Below are 24451 nucleotides of genomic sequence, written 5' to 3' on the forward strand. Positions count from 1 at the left end.
AGGGAATGAGCAACGTATGCACTGTTTTCTTAATTGGTAGACTGCTAGACATGTTTACAAGTGTTATGATTATTATTACTATTATTTATTTATTTTTTGCTTAGATTTTCCCTCTGTAGGGTAAAAATGTCATCAGGGTCCACAAAGTGAGTTCCTACAGCAAGAAAAGGTATAATTACACTACGTTTATTAACATGTCAACTTATTTGATTTACATTTTAAAAGTTCAGTATTGCAAAAGGTTGTTTTTTAAATAAAAAAATATATATATATGATTAATTACTTTCTCCTATTTCTCCCATTTACAAAAAAAACACACATAAAATGTGAGTGGGGCAACTTGGGCCATGTTGGTATTGGTCCTTAGAAGCTTATATATTTTCATTTATAAAATATGCTTAAGAAAGGAAATCTCTAAAAATTTTCTTAGTGTAGGATTTAAAAAAACAAAAAGCTGGTCATCATTAACTCCAAGAATCTTTAACTGATTAATCTCATGCAGAGTTAGAGATTGATTAATCTGATTTTCTTTCTCAAAGATGACACCTCCTGTCTTGTCTGAAGTTAAAGCAGAAAATTTAGTCATGCCCTTCTTTTTATGCGTGAAAGACACGAAGCATCCAAACCCCAAAGCAGAAAATCTGAGAATACAGTAATGGAAATAAACGCAAGTGTATAACAAACAGAATACAAGAATAAAACTAAAAGAAAAAAAAAAAAACATAAAAGAATTAATCTGGTCAGAGAAACACAGAAAATGGCCAGACGTTTCAACTTAAATGGCCCACAAGAGAAAATGATACTCACACAAGCACCCAGGAGAGCGAAATGACATTTCCCTGTTCAGAGGCGCTGTGGGATTTTGACGGGGAAAAAAATGGACTGTTTGAATTTCAGTATGCAAATAGTTCTGGATGTTTTTCTACTTGGCTTCAAGTGACAGTTGAGCTGCGCAACTGAAATAACAAGCAGAGCAAGAAGAATAAATTGTGTTTTTATCTATCAGCCGAACTAAAAAGGTTCCCTTCTATACAGAGTAAGTTATTAATTTTAAGATGGTAATTATAGATCTTGTTATATTAATATATATTTATGTATAGTTCTTGGTTTTTAATCAACCATAAAGATTTTTAACCTTTATGACTGACCTATGTATCTAAATTTAGACTCTTATTTTGACATTATGATAGATATAGTTAAGTTATCTCATCGTTGGATACATTAGTGTTAAAAATACCGTTATGAACATATTGCAGGGTTTCACATTCTCTGTTGACAAAAGACACGGTTGCAAAGTAAAAGTCAAGATCTAAACAATCAGCACATACACAACCATGATAGACAGCACTAAGATCCTCCTCCAGGCTCTGATTGGTTGTTTTTGTGTTGCATTTTTTTCAGGCAGCAATAGTAGTTCAGACAAGACTTCTTTGGAAAATCCCCATAGGTCAAACCTGCAGTGAATTATACTCCTCTGTTTGCAGATTCTATAAGCTACATTATTGAGTTTTGAAATTTACCATATTAGTACAAAAAAAAAATCTTATCCTGTCTTGTTCTTGTTGCCCTTAGTCATAAAATTTCTTTAGTTCATTGTTTCAGCTGTACAGACTTGACCGGCGCCACCACAGAAACATATCAGCTCTTGGAAATTCATACAAATGTACAAAACCCCATTATTATTTTTACATTTCTTTCACATCACATTCAACAAACATTATCTAATATATTGTTGTTTGCTGCAACAGATTGTTGTTGAAGGGTGGATTTGGCTTGTTTTACACTCGCGTACACACACTGACTCCTTGCATCGTCTCTCTGTCGTCTTGATCCGTTTGACCTGTGTTGCCTTAAAGTGGAATACTGGAGGCTCTCTTCGTCTTCGTTTCCCTGATATAGAAACATACATCAGTGAACGATCTCATGTTGAATTAAGGTTCTCCCATACTTCACCCGAAGTATCAATATCGGCTCTGATTGACGTGGTTTCGTTACGACAATGGTTCGCAGGGAGGCATCTGTCGGCCGAACTCGACGTCAAGTCCAAGTCAAACTATTTTGTTTAGAGGTTTGTGTGATGTGTTGTGTGATTGGTCAGAAGTTTGTGGGGTGTATTTGACACTTGGACAGCAAGGTTGATGTTTCTTGTGAGGAACGTTTATCAGACACAATGAGGAATTTGTATGATTCTTCACAAAATAACTACAAAGACTGTCAAATGGGTAACATCCTGGATGAGAATCACAATCCTGTTACCTGCAGAAAGCTTCTTGACTAGCATTAGCTCTTTGACTGTTTTGTAAAAGCGATATGGAAAGTGCAGCAATGGAGTCGGAACCCTGTTGGGTAGATATGTGAGGTATACCGAAGTGGGTTGGTGTTATGTGCCTTGTGTGAAAGATCTGCTAATTTGACTGTCCCTTCAGTTGTTTGTTGTTTGGGTAATATGTTAATAACAATATACTCTATATCGCAAAAAACAGTTAGACAAGTTTAACAGAAAATGTGTCTGATTGAATATTCAATCATTTCACTGTCGGGAGAGAAAAGACTTTATCCACTCAAAGTGTCAACTAGCCGCTAAACTAGGTGGGTGGAATCAACTAACTCACTCACGCGCTGGTTACCTCGCAACAACCTGTTGAGTAACTTGCTCAGCAGTAGCTTAATGTTTTGCCACCATACTTCATAACTGCTTAAAAAAATATATATATATTTTAAAATAATAGTTTGGAGAGAAAACTGTAAATACAACAGGAAACGTCACGTCACCAGTTTGTCCGTATTTCCGATATCTAAAACCGAAAACGAATCAACAATTATTGATACCGACTGATATGAAACGTTTACATCGTGATACATTTTTCAGCCATGTCTGACGTCGAGTGTTTGGCTTTGGATGAAGAATGGGAGAGATTTTAGTTTAAAGCACTAAAAATGGAGTTTACATTTGAAAGTAAGGCTCACCTCTGAATCAGCTGCGTGGCTTTCTGCTGCTTCTGCATCTGAGTTCGCTGTGAAACAGATTTTTTATTTATTTTTTAATGAAAGGTGAGTGTTTTTAAACAGCTTGAAACAAAATTCACATTTACCTGCACAATGACATTGGATTGTTTTCTTCATCCTGCATATGGAGAACGCCATCGCAGCACTCAATATGACGGTGACTGTCAGAGCTCCGCTTAGAAAACGTACAAGTTCAGGGGAGTTCAGCTCACCTGTAAAAAGAACCGATAAAGGCATTACACATTTAGCAGAAACCCTTTGCAGAGCTTCCCTGGTTTTACGTATAGGTGAAGTGCTAAAAGACATTAAGTCATATGAAGCACACACTCTGTTAAAGGATTCTGGAAAAGGAAGACGCTTTTTGAGGACTGTCAGCTGCGACAGAAAGCCGACTCTTAACAACCAGAACCAAACACGGCTCCACAAATCTGGAGCAAACTTCCAGAAAACTGATGCTGCCGAAACTCTGAGTTTATTTAAATCAAGACTAAAACACACATGTTGCTAGAGTTGCTTTTGAATGGCAGTAAATGGAACAGTGAGCAACATATTTGATCTGTATTGGTGATTTTGATGATGTCATTTGACAAAATGTAATGTTTATTGTTTGTTTCATAATTGCTGACCGTATGATGGTTTCATGATGTAAAGCATGTTGAGCTGCCCTGTTGATGAAATGTGCTGTACAGGTGAACTTGACTTGAGGCTCATGTAAGGCTGCAGTAAGAAGCAATATAACAATCCTAAACATAAGAAAACATCAGAACGTTTTCCTCTGTTATTAAATTAGACATTATTATCAGTTACTTTTTTAGCAGATCTTGAAATACGACACAACTTCTACTTATGGAGGTGATGTCCCTTCAGTTGTTTTGTTATTCAATGACAGTTTTATCATTAGTAGTTCGATTTTCTATTCATCCAGAAGGGTAGTTGTTAGAAAAAGCAAAGGGAAATCATTTTGAACTTTTACCTTCTGACTCCATGTTTTCTCCATCTTCAAACAGTAAAGCTCCACATGAGGCTACGGCGCAGCTGGCAACCCCGTCATCGGACACATCAAGGTTCATCAGTGGCTCAATGTAGTCACAGGTGTGTGTTGCTGTCATCATCGTCCTACCGCATCCACCATTTCTGCCTCCAGGAGTGTAAATGAGTCCCGGTTGAGATTCTTTTGCCTCTTTGAACCAGTAAAAACTGTTCTCTCCATCACAGCCTCCAGTGTCTACCGAACAGTTCAGAGTCACAGACCCTTCTGGCTGATGGACCAAAGTGTGAACGTTTGGACCAGGACCTTTCACGTTGACTGTAGCTCCGTCTCCGAACTCGAATGTGGTTGAGTCGATGGCGACGCAGAAGTAAGTAGCTGAGTCTGAAGGTTGCAAATCAGAGATTCGAAGGTCATTTTTACCGTTTCCCGCTTCTAGTTCAAAGCGAGGATTGTCCTTGAACTCATCGTGAAAGCTGCCTTGTTCATCCGCTTTATAAAAACGGGAGAACATGTTCGGTTTCTGGCCCACGGTTTGTTTAAACCAGTAAATCATCACCGCTTTTTCCTGATAATAGAAACATGGAAGAGTAAGGTTGCTGCCCACTTCTGTTGAGTGAAAAGCCCGTTCCTGACGTAATAATGTGTTCTGACCTGGGGAAAGAGAAAAATATTTCAAATACCTTGTTTGTTATCTGGAGAATGTAGATCTATTTTAAATATTTAAGTGTTTTATTTTGCAAAAATGGTTAATAAAATCTCACCTGAACTCCCCAAAAGGAGAAAAGTCAGACACCAGGCGATGTCTAGGGGCGTCATTGTATCCACAGTGCTGCACTAAACAAAATGAATCTCATTATGAACTCTGCTGATCACAGAGAGGAGGACTCTGATTGGCTGAAGAGAAGCAACGCCTAACTACCCAGAAACACATCTTATGTCCCTCTGCTGATTTCTGCTCCTTCGTCGTAACGTTGATTAACTCTCTACCACTGGTTCAGGAAAATCAATTTGCTTCCATTTTCACCACTTATAGTGTGACTGACTATACATAAAAGGATTCCTGTCTCATTCCAAGTTCTCAAGTAGAAAACATCTGACTATCCAGTAAAAATGTAACCTTAAAGGTACACTGGGTGATCTGAAAATATCTTTATTTTTTTATAAAGTGGGGTATCTCTTCCCTGTTTGAGTCCTAATAAACATTATCAGTGCATCATCCACTGACTGATAGACAAAGAGGATGATGTTTGGATATAATCAGCTTGATTGTTTTATGAATAATCTGTCATTTTTATCAAATAAAAAAAATCTTTGCTAAGGAAAAAATGTATTTCTCCTAATGAAACTGTTTCAGTGATACAAAGGTTAATGGAATACTATGATTGTGATGTGCATCAAAACATAATTCTGCCATATTTCATCGCTTCGGCTTTGGGTTATATTTGGCGTCAAACTACCCCAACGTATGCAAACATTCTAAAGATAACATTAAAATTTTTGTGTCATGACCAAAAAATGGTTTTACACTTAAAAATTGCAGTTTATGTGAAGCATCTTGAGTGTCACTCACTTGGTGTAGCTGCAGTGGATGAATTTCAAACTGAAGAAGAAAAAAATACCACTGCGTACTTCCTGGCAGAGTGCCGAGGGTCTTTGACACAGTGGCTTTTAACCACATAAAATCTGAAAAAGAAAAAAAAAAAAGATCACAGCGTTTTTGATGTGCAGCCAACTGACTTAAAGGAAGCGGCAGAACGGGCTCTGCTGGTCGCAAAGGAAGGCAAACAGACCAAAGACCTCTACAGTCTTCTTTAAAAGTATCGGTAGAAGGCTTTGTAGTATGTTAAGCATAATCAAAACACAAGTAAAGATTGTTGTTGGAGTGGCAAACATTGTGCATGTAAATAAGCATTAAAAAAATCTACTAATTCATGTAACTTTACTGTTTTGTCCACACAAAATGAGAATCAAGCAGAATTGCGTGAGAAACTAAAGGCTGGACTAGAAATCACCGGGGTGTTTAGGAGCATCATATGTAATATATCTGTGAGGCTAATTGTTTTTAGACCTCAGTGCTGCGTCTAACATGTTTGACTAAAGCATTTAGAGCAAATCTTTAGGATTCTGTAATTAAGTGAAATGTCTTGTGCAAAACCTCCTCTTTTCATGTGGCGTCCCACAGGGATCCGTGTTTAAACCTGTTATTTTTAACCTAACTCAACGTTTTGATTCAATTCTTGAAAGCATATCATCTAATTTCAGTATTATCTGGGAAACACAAATGTACCCAGCCCTGAAATGTTATGTCATTTATCTGTTTTGAGTAAATCTCAATAGAAGGCTTATATTTTAGAACTTTGTCTCTTGCTTTTAACAACTTTGGAAAAAGTCATTGATGCCTTTATTTCGTCCCACTTGGACGAAGGTATTAGTTCTTTGGTGCTTATATTAATTTAGCCAATTAAATTTATTTTGGAAGCTTAAAATATCACACTGAAGTGACACATATTGTACTAGCAAGTTGAAAACCCATTGTGACGTGGTAACTGCTAAGTACGACTGGCAAAAAAAAAAAAAGCGATAATGTATTTACTTTATTTTTGCATGCAAACTTGAACTTGAACATGCCTGAAAATAGATACTGTCACCATGTATGTGACTGATTTAATAATAACCATCAGAGTTGCTAAGAACAATTTATACCTGCAACTATATTGGATGCTTGGGAACTTGTGACTTTACCACTTTGTGAAAGTGTTACTGTTGTGTATTAAACTAGGAAATCAGAACATCCTACTTTTCAAATAAATATCATTCATGTTAGCCTTGGATATCATAGATCTGTCAGCTCTGTACAAATCTTTTAAATCACCAGAATCTGCTGAGCTAATAACCGCAGGGTTTTGTCCTGGTCGTTAAATGACTATCAAACTGCCTCTGCATTGTTTATCGTTTTATAGTTTTGTGATATTTCTTTGGCAGCATCATTAAGCTAGTTCAGGCATAAGCCACTGTGGACCATCCTTCCTTTGTGTGTGTTAGTGGTCTGAGTGAGCTTTTGTTTCCACCAGTGGAAACTTCTGCAGTGCAACACACACCACCGTCACCACAGAAGTGGAGGCTAAGCAGTGACACCATTACAGATGGAGCTTCACGGCTTGTACCGTGAAAGATATTAATAGACTGGGGGATTTTTTTTTCAACATATCTATTGTATTCATTTAATTTCCTTTATTTTAACCAGATATTAGCATATGAGCTCAGTAGCCATGGGGCATTTTGCAGAACTAAAACACCACACAAAGGTGACCAAAAAAAAAGTACTTTATTTCATTCAAATATTATGGTAGGTTCTGATTTCCTTCATGCAGATGGTTGTGCTTTATTCTTTTCTGCTCCGTACTCTGGAGTACACACAGGCACCCTCCACGTTGTCCTCTTGCTGCTGTCTCTCAACGCTTCTCTTCACATTCAGAGCAGCATAATGGAGGCTTTCTGTCTGAATCTCCTGCTTTTGACAAAAAAACAAGTTTAAGTAGAGGTAGATAAAGTTAAGTGAAATAAGGGAACAAGAACATTTGCGTTGACTTACAGCTGCGTCTCGGGCCTCAGAGCACACCCGGTGTTCACCCGTCCCTATAAACCACGGCATGTAAAGGAACACCTCAGGTGAGGGTTTAAAGCTGAATTACATTGAGTTACTATAGAAACCTTACCTTTGCAGGAAGAGCATAACTTTGACTTCAGTTTGCACCTGAGGAAGCTTAAAATAAGGAGCCCGATGGTGGAAAGCACAAGAGCAACGCTTAGGAAACCCAGAACGACTGAAGGCACTGTGGTGGAGGTCAACATGCAGAAGTAAGCAAAGAAATTGAAATATTTTACCAGTCTTTCATAGGATAGAATTAATGTGATTAATTTTGATTGTTCAACTAGTTAGGCATATGCAATAGCAACATACCTGTGATCTCCACCTTTGTTCCCCCTCCAAAAACAACCGACTCACAGGAGGCCAGAGCGCAGTGGTAGGTCCCAGCATCAGAGGACCTCACGGGATCCAACTCGAGGTTCACAGTGCAGTTTATACCGTGGAGGGTTCCATTAGTAAGGCTTGTACAGTGTCCTTCACTGGGATAGATGAGTGGCGGTTGGGAGGCGGTACGTCTGAACCAGTAGAGGTTCCGTTCCCCTTCGCAGTGCTCAGCAGACACGCTACAGCTCAAACTCACGGAGTCCCCGAGTCTTAGAAGCTTCCTCAGCGTTGGCTGTTGATTGGACGGCTGAGCGTTCGACGAAGATGTCTTGACATGGAGGAAAACTCCTCGTCCAAATTCGATGGCGTTGAACTCTAACATCACGCAGTAATACGTTCCTGAATCCGAAGGCTGAAGATCGATGATCTTCAGGTCATTGACGCTATCTCCGGACCTCCCAAGGACTCTAAATCTTTCTTTATATGCGGGGGAAATTTCGGCTTCCGGGTCATGCTTCATCCGTTTTGATATGATACGGGGTTTTTCTCCCTGGATTTGGTAGTACCAGTAAAGATAAGTCACGGCATTATGCTGACAGGAGCAGGGTAAAGTCACTGTCTCACCAACTTTAGCGGTCCTTACTCCAGAATCCTGAATAATATCTAAGGTGTTCAAAACATTAAGCACTTCGCCTGTAGAAGAAATGCATTAAAAGCTTTAATTTACTCGTGTAAAAATCTTCTTTTTTTTCCCTCTTCAGAATAATACCATTTCACAAAGAAACACAAGTAAATATCTAGTCAATACTCACAGAGAAGCAGGAGAAGAATGTAAAGTGGTTCCATCACTGCAGTTATGCAGACTGTATTCTGAGTACACAGATGCCCCCCGAGCTCTTAGAAGAAGACTCAGGCTGCCTGTGATTGGCTAAGACGAGTGGCTACGTTTCAAACCAGGCTTACGATTCGTTCAGGTTTAGAAGATCTGTCACATCAGGCGACCGGAGGTGGAATCGGATCAGTTCAGTTCTGCCCATTCTGTGACTGGAGGACAGAAGGTCTGACATGTGGAGCTTTTTTCTGTTTTGTCGGTGCTTTGCTCATTTACGTCCAGACTGCGTAAAGAAGAGTGTTACGTGTTCTTCTGTAAATATTGTTTCATTTTTCTTTTTGTAAGAAGGTGAGTGTTTGTCCTTATTTCATAAAGATAGGGAGTAAAATATTCTACATCTGTCATTCTCCAACTGCTGCTATTCTAACTTCGTGTTGGTCGTAGCTGTACTGCAGTGCTAACGATGGTTTATTTTTGCAAACATGAAATAGCTTCACATATTTTACATTTTTTATGGTCTTTACAGTTTGAGTTGTTTTTAATTATGTAACTTTTGTAAACTTTTGTAACTTCAGAACTTAAATTCTTTGGTGTAATCTTAGAGTTAAAGTCTGTTGCAAACCACGAGTGAAATGTGTCTAAGGAACGCTGGATCGCATAAAAACCAGGCAGATTTGTTAAACCAACACATTATGCTGTACGATGATTTTACCGTATCTGAGCTGCAGTTCAGAGGAAAGTAATACAGACACAATAAGAAAAAGGGCCAATAGATGAATAAATAACATTACTACTCAAATTAACCTTTTCCCCCCCAAAAAAATCCAAAGCTATAAAACTATAAGATGTAATTCACAAATAACATTCAAAGCATGCTATTCTCAGGAATGAAAATAGGAAACAGTCTGGCAGGAAAAGGAAGCAAACTAAAAACATGAATCAGTTTGGAAAAAATATACAAAATGCATACGTCTAAAATATATGAGCAGTTAATTAATCTTGGTTCTGATAGAAGAGGAACTATTTGAGTCAGTGGAGATGTTTTCATTGTTGAGGTTTACCAAAAATACAACCTCTTGTTCGTTGTGTATTTCTTCTGGAATTGAAAGACCAAGATGTTCTTGGAAAAACTCTAAATATTCAGAATAAGACAGTAGTTGTTGGCTGAGTTGGTAATGGGGTAGGAATACAAACTGTACTGCAGTCTGAGAAGTGAAGATGTTGCATGTTTTCTAATAAACGGCCTTTGAAATGAAGGATGATGCCATATTTTTCAGATTTTTATTTGTTAAAAATGTGGAAAATCATGCACAGTTTTTCTTCCATTTCACAATTATGCACATCTTTTTACTCAGCTACATAAAATCCTGAAAGTTTTTTTTTTTTTTTGTAACATGAAAAAGAAGAATTGGAAACCTTTTACCAATTGATAAATAAGCAGCAGGGTAATGAATAGCTCAGCATTGTGGACTGAAGGCCCAGTCTTCATGTCTGGGGTTTAAGTTTCCACCAGTGGAAACTTCTTTACAGTAACACCTTCACCACAGCAGTGGAGGGCCAAACAGTTGACACCTTTTTACACAGTGAGCTTAGCAGACTGTTGGCAAAGATGATTGAAGGGGAAATTCATAAAACCTCAGCGTTGCTATTTAAATTAATTTGACATGTTATTGTTTCTCGAAGCGATGCTGCACTTGCAATACTCCTTTGGCAAACATTGCACCACATTCAAACAGGTTTAAATCAACGGTGTGAGTTGTCGTTTTCTTGCTTCAGACATTTAGTCCTTTGGGGTCTTTGTTCTGGAGTACACACAAGTACACACTTCTGGGTTCCATCGCAGCTGCTGTTCTTTGCTCCTCTTCAGATTCACTGCAGCGTAATGCAGACTTTCTGGCTCTTGCTCCTGCTATGGGTGGAAAAAGTGGAAATTGCTGTAAAACCAGGAAACTGTGTATATCCTGCAAAAACACATTGTGAATGATGGTCAGTTCACAGAGATAAACTGAAACAGAAACACTTGTCGTAGTGAGAACTTGTTAAAAAGTAACAAGTAAGTTGAAAATGTGGTAAATAAATAAAATAGAAGACAATGGAACGAAGAGAAATGAAAGTGAAGCAGAAAGCTACTCAAGAAGAAGTAATTAAAGCAGATGAAGTGAGTGAAACTCATCTGTTCAAAGTAGCATTAGAGTAAAAGAAAATCAGCATGAAAGAAAAAGAAAAACTGAAACCTCTGAAGCACGGTTGTGTTTGGATAGTTATAATGCAGTAAATTAACGCCCAGTTCACACAAAAATAATTTTTTCTAAAACTGCTTGTCTGTTTCAAAGACACCCACATCCACAAAGAAACAAGAATGTCCCGAAATGCAGTATGTTACTCCTCCAGACCTGTAAGTGGCGCTAAACATGGCGAATGCGTAAGGCCTCTACATAAAGCGGTAAAAACAAGAATGGCAAATGACAACGCTTCAGTGGAGTCAGACGTGTGGAGCTTCTTCTCCATTTCATGTTGGATTACAAAACTGATAAACTTCAAGATGAACATGTAATCCACCACAGTTACTGTAAACTCTTTGAGGTTGTAGGTCAGGCTAAAGGCTGAGCGTTTTCACAGAAGAAGTGTTTTTACTGTCCATATGATTGTGAAAGCAAAACTGGTAACATTGAAATTGTAGCAATTTTGCTAATACACTTGGGCCTCTGCTAACAGCATCTTATTTGCCAGTATTAGCTACATTGCTATCAAGTAACAACTCAGTCTGAGCATTTAATTTACCTATAACGAACATAATCTACTATATGGTAACATTTAGTTGTCAGTTCACCTTCCTTAGCCAAATTTTGGGATGTTAGCTTAACATTCCCTAAGTATGTAAAGCAATGTGAATTACTAACATACCATTATTAGCTAAAGTGGTGGCATGATAGCATTATCGTGATTTCCAGCAGTAGCATAATTTACATTAATGCAATCTTATTATTATTTTTGCTACTAATAATTTTAAGAAGAACAACAATAACTAGGAATTAGAACAACTATATTGATAAGGTGCTTTTAAGAAAAGCGCTAAACAAATAGGAGATTAAAGAAGAAATACTTATAAAATGTCTATATTGAATTATTGAAATATTTCTACTGAACTTACCACAGCTGTTCTGGTTGAAGGAAATCTCTCGTTGGTATCAACTCCTGTAAAACAAAGTATGTCCTGTAAACTTGTACACCAGCCATGGTGTCAGGCTGATGCAGATAGATTATTTACATTTATTTCATGGTCTCACCTTCACAGGCACTCTTGAGTTTTAACTGTAGCTTGTACATTAAGGAAGACAAAACAAGGAGCCCGATGATAGATAGTGCCAGAGCGACACTCAGACAACACACCAGGAGAAGCGGGACTGTAATGGGTGATGGTAAAAAACAAAATGAAAAAACAGTTGTGTTAATGTTTGGTAAAACAAAATTGTTTAAATTCCTGTTAATCTGTTTGAAAAGCTGCTTTGACCAGACCACATACCTTTAATTTCTACCTTTGTTCCCTCTCCAAAAACAACCACACCGCAGGAAGCCAGAGCGCAGTGGTAGGTTCCTGCATCTGAGGACCTCACCAGATCTAGCACGAGGTAGGAAGTGCAATATTTACCACGAAATGTGCCGTTGAAGCCGTTTGTACAGTGACTGTCACTGGGATACAGGAGTGCGGGTTTCAACCTGGCATGTGTGAACCAATAAACTGCCGGTTCTGCTGCACAGGGTTCAGCGTAGATCCTGCAGCTCAGGTTCACAGAGTCTCCGAGGTGTAGCAGTTTCAGCTTTGGTTGATGAAAGAGCAGCTTTGTGTTTTTTGATGGGGATGTCTTGACATGGAGGAATACTCCTGGTCCAAACACGAGATTGTTTCTTAGACTAGCGCAATAATACATTCCTGAATCCGAAGGCTGAAGATTTGAGATCATCAGATTGTTGACGCCATTTACAGAGTTTGCAACAACTTGAAATCTTTTTTTGTATGCAAGGGGAATTTCAACTTCCGTGTGGTGCCTCATCCACTTTGAGACGATGTGAGGCTTCCCACCCGGGCTTTGGTGAAACCAAAGGAGGTAATTTACAGAATCATGCTTACAGGAACAGGCTAGAGTCACTGTCTCTCCAACTTCAGCGGTCTTAATCCCAGTCTGCTGATTCATATCTGAGACGTTGTTGGTAGAGAGCATGTCACCTGTATGAAAAAGCAAAGATTTAATATATTTATAATTCTAAATATTCACTGTTTTAAGAGTCAGCCAACCTGAAAAATACCAAAAATACTCACTGGTTTTGCAGAGGACCAAAAGAATCACAAACAGTAGCTCCATCTTCAAAGCTTTGTGGTCTGGATTCTGGGTTAATAGACAAATAAAGCTCATAAATGAGATCAGTTCTGTTTGTGACTGGCTATTGTTTAGAAGTCAGACTTGTGATTGGTTCCAGTCCATACGATCTCAGTGACGAGGTGATTGGAGGTGGAGTTGGGCTCAGATCAACCCTTTCATCAAACAAAGGGCAGAGGCTGTGACAAAGTTGATACCATGTGAAGGAAACTTTGCGTCGACGAGAAACTGTTATATTGGTTTTTCACCTGTCGGTTATGTTTATATTGTGTGAATATTCCTTATTTGAAAAAAAAAAACTTGAAAAAATATTTAACAAATCTTTGCTTAAAGACGGTTTCAAGGTAAAACTATGACTAGGAGATTGAACTTTTATTGTGGACCATTTCACCTTATTCCTTTTGAAAAATATACATAGTACTTTATCATAAGCTGATTCAGTAGAAGTTGTCTTCCAGCAAATACAACCAGGGTTTTTCTGGTGATTTGTGAATGCAGGCGTTCACTGATGCATGCTGCTGGTTTTCCAACTGAGTTGATCAATAGTGTTTTATGACGAAGTCACCCAACTTAAATGACAGTAGCAACTGTAAAACACACAACATTCACAGTCTGTACAGACCAAAAAAAGAAGACTAGATTTTCTTTTCACCCCTGAACTTTATTTACAAATAAAGTTTTCTTTTTCTTATTTATAAAATGGCCAAGGTCCTGGTCCAAAAATCCAACAAAGTTTATTTGTTATCATGTTTGTTAAGTAAAAAGTTTTGACTCGTTTGGATGAAGAATCCATACAAAATCTGAATCATTGAAGATATTAGGGGCTGGGCAATATATCAATAACAATACATATCACTATAGACAGGTGATCAATATTAATAGATAACACATCCAATAGAATATTCGATCATTTCACTGAACTCCAAACCAGAAGCGCACAGCATTCTGGGAGAAAAGCTTGGGCCGCTCACCCTCTGAAGGCCAGCCAAGCAAGTTTGGTAGCATCAACTGCACTCAGTTACTGGTTACCTAGCAACAACCTGTTGAGTAACCGTTTCAGGTTTCACCTCAAATTACTTAAAAAACAAAACAAACAACAACAAAAACCCAATTGGGTTCAGTGGATAAAACAGGAAACGTCACGCCACAAAACACGAATCGATAATTATCAATATCGACTGACATGAAATGCAAAATGAATTTGAATTAATTCATTTAGTTTCATTTATTCTTCTACTCTTTAATAATGATTGTGTGTGCAGGCTCCTTTATTTGTAGGTATTTATAAAGATTGTATTTTTTAATTATATCTGTTGACTACAATTGTAGTTAAATCATTTTAGCCTTATTTTTTTATTTTTTTTTTAGCTGAGCAAACTGAACATTGTACAGAGACGAGAGATGAAAAATAGTCTTTTGGCATTAATAAATGTTTCCGTGCCAAATAAATTAAATTAAATTCAAATTCTTCAGATTAGTTGCAAGAAAGAGCAGGAAGTGTTGCCTAGTGAAAATATTTTTCTGTTATCACAAGAAAATCAGTTTCTTCTGATTCCCCACACACTTGATCGTACTGCTGGAGATTTGCCAGCTTCGCCCAGTCAAAGCCGTTGCAAAGCGCATTTGTGGGTTACTGGAGGTGGAGGCCCGTTTGTTGGTTCTGACGAGCAGCAGCCGACGTTTCTATGGCAACGAGGTCAGAAGTGTTGTTTTGCAGTGTTGTTTTGCAGCAGAGCGAACGGGCCAGCAAACAACCAGACAAACTTCCTGCTTGTAGGAGGATGAGACCGACGAAACCACAGGGGCTAGAGGTGATGTGAGCGAGCTTGACCAGAGCAGGAAGTCAGGAAATATATTTATAGGTGTGTGTGTGTGACGTGTGTGCATGTTGGGTTTTTTTTTGTTTGTTTGTTTGTTTTGTTTTTTTAGCACAGGCATTTTTCTAACCCTTTTATTAATGGATTAACACATCATATTGTCAGCAACTTTTTATTTTTTTTACCTGCTTTAACTCAGACTGATCGTGTTCCTGTCGCCCCCTCCAGTGGACACTAGAGAAACTACAGTCTGATGTGAAAAAGACCTGGTTCATTTCTATAGGCTCTAAAGAAAGAATGGAGAAACCATTATTCACTATCTACTGCTATGTCGGACATTTATGACTATATTATCCTAAAATCTTTCATGCGTTCAAAGCTTTATGTTAAAAGGTTCAGCAGCTGTCTGTTTGCCTTTTGGCCAGTAGGAGGCAGCAGTAGCTCACCTGAATATCAAATCAGTCTTTATAAGATATTTATATAACAGATTATTTTTAAAATCGTAAAATGTAATTTTTAATCAGTAGCTTTGGTCTTAACAGTCTTAATATTTTGTCTGTTCATTTTTAAACAGTTAAAATCAATGAAGAGATAAATCAAGCAAAACGTTGCAGTTCGCCTTTACTGCCACCAGAGGCTGCTGTGACGGCAGCTCAGAAAACAGAAAGTTCTAAGACTTGAAACTATGACATTTATGAAGTTCATGAGGTGGAAAAAAAATCTAACGTTTCTTGATATGAAACACTTATTTGCTAATATGTATCAAAAGCAGAGATCTGCTGAGAGATGAGTGAAACATGAATAACTTCAATACATTTTAAGTAATTTTTACTCTTGAAAATATATTATTCTGCAAACCATGACCAGAAGAGTGCAATTAGTTAGAAATAGGCATTTTTACTATGAATGGGTTAAAGTGAAAATAAAGTGAATAATAAAGAGAAAATGAGTGAAAATAAATAAATGAGTAAACAGAGTTAAATCTAGATTGCAGGAAACAGAAAATAATTGCTTTAAATCTAAATGTTTAATTATTTATAAAGCAAAAGCATTGTTTTGTAACGTTAAATGGTTTAAAGTCAGTTTTGTACTGCTAAAACAGACTTTAAGCAAGTCTGTTTTTAAAAAAAATAGTTTTATAGTTGTATTCGCTACATCTAATGGTTTCATATGGCAGTTTCTGTTGTTGCAAAACTGCTTTAACAACCATGAGTGAACTCTGACACTAATAGTCCCTGAAAAATGTCCACAACACCTGAAATCCTGCCAGGACTTGCAAATTAATGAGCACAACTGTTTACCGTGAGCTACAGCAAGGAGAAAAACCTGACGGCCGTCTGTGATACTGAGAGGAAACGGAGTGAAAGCAAATCACAGGAATAACAGAAGAAATCCTTCAACTTTTTACTTAAGTGAGAAGTTTTGTAAATCAGACCAGATTTCAGCAACCAATGAATCCATATGGAGGAAACGTTAAACACGCTGATAGAAATTAATTAAATACGATTGGTTTCATTTGTTTTGTCATGAAAAATGTTAATGAAACTCACTAGCTTGATTTCTATTCTCAGATCTTTTGTAAATCATTGTATTTGTGTTGAAGGCAACAAGAACATGATTTGAGGTCCTCTAAAAAAAAGAAGAAAAAAACTTTTAGTTTAAGACCTAAGCAGTTCTACCTGTAAGAAAAAACGTTTTGGGCTGTGAAAAACGCAACAAGAAATCAATTTGTCTTCAACTCATCTAGAGGTCAAAGTGTCAACCTGAAAACTCATTAAAAAATATTTAGTGACAAATAATTACTTACATTGCTTACAATTGCTAAAGCTAGCTGCCCTTTAACTTGATTAATCATTTCATTACCATATATGTTTTGTCATAAACATTAATAATTACATCCAGGTTGCAAATTAACAATCCTGTGGAATATCATCTGTGACGCCTGAATTTAGATGTTAGCATCACAAAACTGTCTCACAGCAACAGCCTTCAGTCAGAGGCTTCTTCAGATTAGTTGCCAGATTGACTGCTACAGGAGAAGATACTTGGATGATATGAGTTACCACCAGATTTTAATTCCCCTTCGGATTAAATAAATTTTTATTGAAATGAAATCTGTCCACCCAACCCAACCCAAACTGAGGCTGGGTCAGACGGCAGACTTTACAATCTTGAGAAATATCTGGCAATTTTGAAGTGCGACCCGGCTTAACGTGGAGATTGTTTCCAATTGTCACTGTTCAGGGTCAGGGTAAAGCTTATGTGAGCAGTAAACGTAATATTTCGTCAAACCCCGTCTATCGGGAGAAACGTAGAGCTGACCCTCGTCTGCACCTCTTGGCACCGACAGGTTAAAAAAAAAGAAAATATTTCTGCCTTTCTCAAGCTGGAAATTGATGGAATCCACAAGTGAAATGTCAGCTTAAGGATTTCAGAAACGGTAACAACTAAACCTCTGAGCCTGAAGCTCTGCAGGATCTTCTGAGTTTCGGGCGGAAGAATCGGCAGCTCACCGGAGACAGAATCACGACCCGAGATGAAAGAGTTAGGAAAGCAGAAGATAACGCTGTGAACAGTTCCTTTCACCATGGAAACCAGCGACTGCTGCTTTGTGTTCGTTTCTGCTTTGCTTTCACTTGTTTCGCCTCAGTTTCATCACGTTGTTGTGCAACAGGGATTGCAACGAACATTTGAGCTAAATCAGCAAGTTTAACGATGCTGAACAACAAACGCAACTTCAGTCCAAAGAAGAAGAATTTATTAACAAACGTTTAACCACGCAGTCAAAAATATGAAGCCTATAAATCCTGTATCTTATGACCGAGTATTAAGGCCACAGTAATACAATATAAAAGATTAAAAAAAACAACAACATAAGAATAAAGTAATAAAATGATCAGAAATAGGAGAGGTGAGTAATACTAGTTACATTGACTTGAGTGTCTTTTTGGGAAAAGGACATTTTACTGTACATTTAACTTTTACTTGGGTAATATTATGAACTAATGTGAATCTGACTTAAGCAAACGGATTTTGCATTCAAGTAATAAATGTCAGGTATTGGAAATGTTGGATTTTAAGATTTCTGCAACTTTTACACAAATCTGGCCATAATTGCTCAGCGTTTTCTGCATGTCACTGTTTACACTGAGGCTTATTTTGCATCATCAAACATGTTTTCTTTTAGTTTGAAAGGGTAAATGAACGTTTGCTTTTGCTCAGAAAGAAACGAAAGTGTCGTCACGCTGCAGTCTTTCTGGCTGAACCGGTGCAAAAGTATGCATTTAATTTTATTTGACCTTATTATTACTATTCATACCGATGAGTAATAATAATTTACCGGTCTTTGATCATTGAAAGCCAAAGATCATTGAGTTTCAGTGATCTTTGTTATTGAAATCCATTGGGTTTCAATGGCAGTTTACTGTCATTGTACTTCACAATGTAACGTCTTGAAATCTCTTTCAAGCCTCATTCTCTTTAAAAACTTTTTCTGATACTCGACCTTCAGAACGTCATGACAACTTAAGAATAGTAAAGGTTTATGGAGAGAAATAGTTGCTACAGGAGATTCAAAGATTTATCAAAGATGCATTAAAAATAATGACAATCAAGGCAGCAGTCCAGATGTGTTTATGATGAAGGGATAACATTATAACATAATGTAATTATGTAATTATAACATAATGTAACGCTCCTGAAAGTCTAATTCTCTTTCATTGTAAAAGGCCTGAATGTTTCATCATCCAGCTGTTATTGTTCTGATCAAACAACAATGAAGATTTTCTGTTTGAGGACTTTGTCATGCCTTGCTGGATTTTTTATTACATTTTTTTATCTGTAAGTAATATCAAATCACATCTGTTGCCAAACGGTTATCGTGGTTTCAGACAGCACGGACCTGCAGGGTGGGTTCTTGTGCATGCGATGACGTCACAACGTGTTTAAAAAGGTGAGAAAGTCGACTCCCACTTGTGCTTTTCAGAGAGTTTCCTCGCGATGGACAAACTTCAGGTGAGGAACTGCTGCTGTTTCAGAACTGATCTGAGGCAGATGTTGAATTTATTAATTTTTTGTGTAGGATTAGTGTTGTTGTATAATTTCTGGTATCTCCTGGCTTGTCGTGTTTAGACTGGTCATCCAGAGCAGGTTTTAGTCTAAACCATTCATGTTGTGCCATGAATGAATGTTTGGGTTTGACGGCTGAAGCTGTGGACACTTCTGGTTTTCTCTCAGGGGTTTCTAGACCTCACATGATGTCTTTGTGCATTTAAGATATCTAGGATGTGGCAATCGAAGCTCGTTTCTAACGTTTTTCTGTCCAACATGTCTGTGTGTGTGTGTGTGTGTGTGTGTGTGTGTGTGTTTCCAGGTGAGCGTTGCATGTGCCATGCTGATGGTGTTCGAGAAAAGTGTGACAGGACTGATTTGTTCGATGTGCCCTGAAGGTTAGAAAGTTCTGCAGAAATTCTAGAGACAATGATCCTGATGCTAATCTTCAGGACTATTGTGTGTGTGTGTGTGTGTGTGTGTGTGTGTGTGTGTGTGTGTGTGTGCATTAAACCTCCAGGTTACTATGTAATCAGAAACTGCTCAATGGTTCTCGACGCTGCAGTAGGGACTAAGTGTTTTCCATGCACCAGGTGCTCAGGTAAAAACCGTCCTCTGCTCCTCAACGTTGCTTCGTCACGTTGAACTCTGGTCACTGACTTCTGTGTCGTTGCTTCTTTAGTCTCTTTAAAGTTAAAGCCGCGTTGTCGTATCCTGCAGATATTTCTCTGGAGGTTCGGAGTCCTTGCTCTCAATACTCCGACACCGTTTGCTGGAACCGAACCGTCCAGCCGCCAGTGGATCCTGATCCTGAGCTGACAGGTAAACTCCGACTGCCCACTTCTTCTCATCCACTGTCTTTCCCTGAACCTCGTCTCCCTCTTGTCCTCAGGCGTTCCTCCCGCCGTGTGGATCCTCAGTGGAATGTGAGTATCAAGGTTGGAGTAGCTTTGGGATCTTTCATTGTAGTTTAGCCTTATTTTGTTGTGATTAGTGACTCATTCAATACTATTTTCCCTCTACCTGATTAAAACCTAAAAAATAATCAGGAGTTGGTAACATTCTTAAAACAAAAATCCTGGAGTAAATCTTATCAGGCGTCTTTGAAAGAGATGACCTCATCCCTCCAGTTTCTGCGTTCCTTCTGCGGTTTAGCTCGACCTCTAACTGTCTGAACCCGTCGAGCGTCTGATTGGTTGGGGAAGTAAAGGCAGGGTCGTACGCTGACACCCTGATCGTGCTTTGTGTGTTTTCCAGATTTGCATCCATGCTCCTTCTCACCATGTTGACTCTGTCTGTCAAACTGATGTTCTTCAAAAACAAGGCAAATTTTAACAAGCTCCCCAGCGCTGAAAGCAGAGTCACTGAGATGATGAACTTTAACCCTCTGGAGACTCCGCTGCAAGCCTGCGCCGCCTGAACCAATAGTGACCAACTGACCAATGGTAGTGCAGTATCAGGAGACCCACCAACCGAGTGAAACACAAGAACCCCCCCCCTGTTTGAGCCTGTTCATGGTTAGTTCAGTCAGGTTAGTTCAGTCAGGTTAGTTCATTCAGGTTAGGTTTAGGTAGTTAGATCAGGTTAGCCAATTGGACGTGGGAATGAGAAGTCATGGTTTAAGTTCCTGGGGTTTGTTAGCCAAGGCAGATAGACGGACGTTTCAAATCTCCCAACCCTGCTGCTGGAACCGAGTCATGACAAGGGGCTCCGATTGAGCCGGGTCATGGTTCTGGTCCAGAGGGAGATGTTAGGAAAACTTTTTTTAACTGTTAGAAAAAGGCGAGAATCTGGCGAAACAATTCAGCTGCAGCAGGGACGGATTTACGCTACATGAGCGCTGAGAAAGGCCATCGTTAGAAACGATGAGTGGCGTCAAATAAAAAGTACTGCAGGTCTAAGACCCGGTATAATGTGTAAAACATTTAGTCTCCATTTACAGAGCTTAGTTTGTTTCAAATTAAAGAACCATTTCTGTGTTTTAGCTCCACCGTGATCGAATTTCTAACGGACGACGAAATGAGGACAGAAACGTTTCAGAGGGAGATTAGAAGCAGACTCCTAGTTTTATCTCTTCATTTAATTAATCCAATAATAAAGCCATAACTGATACATATCAATAAGTAAAACATGAAACGTCAACTGTTTGAAACAAGGCTAGTCTTAGTTTGCAAATGAACATCTTAAACTATTTTTAGACAGAAAAACAACTTAATGACAGATTATGCCAGATTTAACAGACATTTATGAACTATTTATATATTTAGACAAATACAGCAAAAAATAAAACAAAACAAAATAAAAGTCAAAGGATTCAAATTTGTCCTCAGTTTCCAACACCAACGCAGAAACATGATGTTTTTTATAGTTGACTGATGTCATGTATGTGTTTTATTCTAAATGAATCGATACATTTTTTATTCAACAATGTAATAAAGATCATAATGCTGAACGCAACACTGTATTGGTTGGTGGGACAACTTATTTATTTATTTTTTATGGAGCAAAGTTGCAGCAGAGCTGACAGCAGAAGAAGAGTTAAGAGGAAGTTCTCTGAAAAACGCACGTGACACATTTAAGCGTTTGACATTACGAAGGAAAGTTAGAGTAAGTTTGGGACAAACATTATTATCGACAGACGATCAATTCATTACGCTTTCAGTTTGGTTTATCTACACAGCACCAGTTCACAACTAATGCTGCCTCAAGGTACTTTAAAAATAAAAAAAAGTGCTTTAAAGAAAAATAGAATGTCTGTCCCACACTGGGGCTGCACAGTGGTGCAGTTGGTAGAGCTGATGCCTTGCAGCAAGAAGGTCCTGGGTTCGATTCCCGGCCGGGGATCTTTCTGCATGGAGTTTGCATGTTCTCCCTGTGCATGGTGGGTTCTCTCTGGGTTCTCTTCCTCCCACAGTCCAAAAACATGACTGTCAGGTTAATTGGTTTCTCTAAATTCTCCCTAGGTGTGAGTGTGTGTGTGAATGGTTGTTTGTCGTGTATGTCTCTGTGTTGCCCTGCGACAGACTGGCGACCTGTCCAGGGTGAACCCCGCCTCTCGCCCGGGACGCAGCTGGAGATGAACCAGCAACCCTCCTGACCCCATTAGGGAAGAAGGGTGTAAAGAAAATGGATGGATGGATGGATGGATGTCCCACACTGTGGATCAGCTCTGATTGAATCAGAGTTTGTGTTTTAATTCCAGCTCTGAATGAAACTCGTGAATGTAAGACATCAAATTATACAAAAGTCCAGTCAAAATGAACAGCTTTGCACGTAATGTATATATATAAAATTTACAGATAATGAACTCATTTATTTGTCTCAACTAGCCGCCGTTACACACATGCATCCTATTATAGATACTTCATAAATAAAACATTCAGTTTTAGGATTACTATTTCAGAGCTCAGCTTAGTAACGCGAATGAGTTTCATAAAAATCAGATCAGGACACAAATTTTGCAGCTTGATGAAGCAAAATTAACCATTTATGACCTTGAACGCGACGTTGAAAACATTGTGTTTTTTTCTTACTTTGTCGTAGCTGCAGAAAATGTCTTTTATTATTCAGATTGTTCCTTTTCCTGAATGTCGCCAAAGGTCATTGCCTGAAAGGTAACACTGCACACACACTCATACCTAAAAGCAATTCAGAGAGAACTGTTTTTGGACTGTGGAAAGACGTCAGAGTAGCCAGAGAGAACTCACGTATGTCCAGAGAGAACATGTAAAGGAACCTGGACTGGGACTTCTTGCTGCAAAGCTTTCCTAATATCTTCACCACCAAAGAATTAAACTCTGTTTTTCTGCAGTGTTCGCTGTGAAGGTGGCGAGTCTAAGCAGGTATCAAAGGCTGATGTACAATAATAACACAAACATGCACACACCTGCCCACATACACATAGTATGCTTTATCTCTACATCTAGAGTTCCTTGGAGTTCCTTGTCCTATCTTGACTCACCAGGGTTTCCCTCAGAACTATTGCATAAGTTTCACTGTAAATCTGTGTTGTTGCTCATCAGAACAGTCACTCAATTAAAACCTGACATTTGGCATTCCTAAAACCAACAGTGCTTGTGTTTTGCACTGATTTTTTAAAAATGTTATTTATTTATTTGTTTATTTATTTATTTTATTCCTGAAGCTAAACTCAAAACCCTTCAGAATTAAACCGGAGAAGTCTAAACCTTGTGGCAGCTTCAACATGTAAATTTTTTTTCATCTTAGACCCCCAAAAATTAGAATCTCCCAGAAAAATGTGATGTATATTTTTAACATCTAAATGTTTTTGAAAAGAACCTAATGGGGGCGTAAAGTGATGGCAGTTAGAGTAAACAAAAGAGATTAAAAAAATGGACCTACTGAGACACGCCTTGTTTCTGTGAAAAAGGCACACACCCATTGTTACTATGGTTACTACATTACATTAAATGTCAGTTTCTATCTCCTAATCCCCTATCAATGGCTATTAAAGTTTACACTCCCACTCGTTTATGCTGCAGGGTTTTTTTAATCCCACACGTGACCCGTTACCCTCCTTGTATGTTTGCATATGGACAAATGTCCGGTTACATGTAACCGGACATTTTAAAATGATCTGATCCAACATGTTCGGGTGTCTCCAGTTGTTTTCTGCTGATAAAACTGTAGAAGAAGTGCAATGAAACTTCTACGCTTCTTATATCACTTGCACTATTCCTTTAATGTCCCAAAATCACTTCTCTTTCTTTTTTGTTCTCTGGTCAACACAGAACGTGAGAACGTCAGCAGAAGGTCTTTCCTCCACAGGTGGTGCTTCATCTCCCTCTAGTGGTTGATAGTAGAAATGTATGACGTGAAAGCTAATGACTGAGTGAATGTAGCAAAGATGCCACTTTTAGTGGACGCAAACTTAATTTAGAAACATATTCCATATACTGTGTCTCAACTGAAAATACAGGCTAAGAAATATGAAAACATTAAACAGCTGCAATAATCATGTGTAAATACTAATAGCCTAAAAATAATGGACCTTTAGTTGCACGAGCGACAGGAGGTCCACACGCTTCGAGTCGAAAATGACCCATTTAAGAATCAATGTGTTTTTAACTTTGGTTAAAGATAATCGTTTGCAATATATTTTGTATTGTAACTGTCCACAAAACAATGATTTTTTTTTTCTAAATTATTTTCAGGTACAAATCAAACAAACAAAAAAACTTGAAACATTTTGAAAATTGGAAAAGAGAATTTCATAACAGCACAAGAGAATATTTTGTACTGTGGCTGCACGAGGAAGAGCTTCTTCATCCAACACGTGGAGGAAATTACGTATTTTAAGAAATTGATGACATAGGATAATGTAATAAATAATGTCAGACACAAAAAATGCGATGCTAGCTAGATAAACTATATAATAGAATAAAT

The 24451-nt window shown here is 38.2% G+C and overlaps 2 protein-coding genes and 1 gene segment (V, D, J or C); all 3 read right to left on the reverse strand.

Moving 5' to 3' along the window:
• Positions 1-181: 181 nt before the first annotated feature.
• On the reverse strand, positions 182-4813 carry LOC122820639. Its single transcript, XM_044098212.1, has 5 exons — positions 4759-4813; positions 3980-4648; positions 3093-3218; positions 2968-3014; positions 182-1890 (listed from the first exon to the last, which is right to left on the reverse strand). The coding sequence occupies exons 1-5, from the start codon at positions 4811-4813 to the stop codon at positions 1708-1710; spliced, it is 1080 nt and encodes a 359-aa protein (XP_043954147.1). The 3' UTR covers positions 182-1707.
• Positions 4814-7356: 2543 nt separating this feature from the next.
• Positions 7357-8818, reverse strand: LOC122820551. 2 transcript variants are annotated; one of them, XM_044098049.1, is made up of 5 exons: positions 8783-8818; positions 7959-8663; positions 7714-7830; positions 7590-7633; positions 7357-7505 (listed from the first exon to the last, which is right to left on the reverse strand). In XM_044098049.1, exons 1-5 carry the CDS (start codon positions 8814-8816, stop codon positions 7380-7382), a joined length of 1026 nt encoding a protein of 341 aa, XP_043953984.1. In that variant the 5' UTR covers positions 8817-8818; the 3' UTR covers positions 7357-7379. The 2 variants fall into 2 exon arrangements, with proteins under 2 accessions (XP_043953984.1, XP_043953983.1); XM_044098048.1 differs by having other exon boundaries at positions 7357-7508.
• Positions 8819-10181: 1363 nt separating this feature from the next.
• LOC122820550 lies at positions 10182-12618 on the reverse strand. The segment is given in 5 exon segments: positions 10182-10711; positions 11954-11997; positions 12090-12206; positions 12326-12421; positions 12520-12618. Coding segments are annotated over 5 exon segments (393 nt in total).
• Positions 12619-24451: the final 11833 nt, after the last annotated feature.

Source organism: Gambusia affinis, linkage group LG18 (assembly GCF_019740435.1).
Source record: "Gambusia affinis linkage group LG18, SWU_Gaff_1.0, whole genome shotgun sequence".
Classification (NCBI taxonomy): Eukaryota; Metazoa; Chordata; class Actinopteri; order Cyprinodontiformes; family Poeciliidae; genus Gambusia; species Gambusia affinis.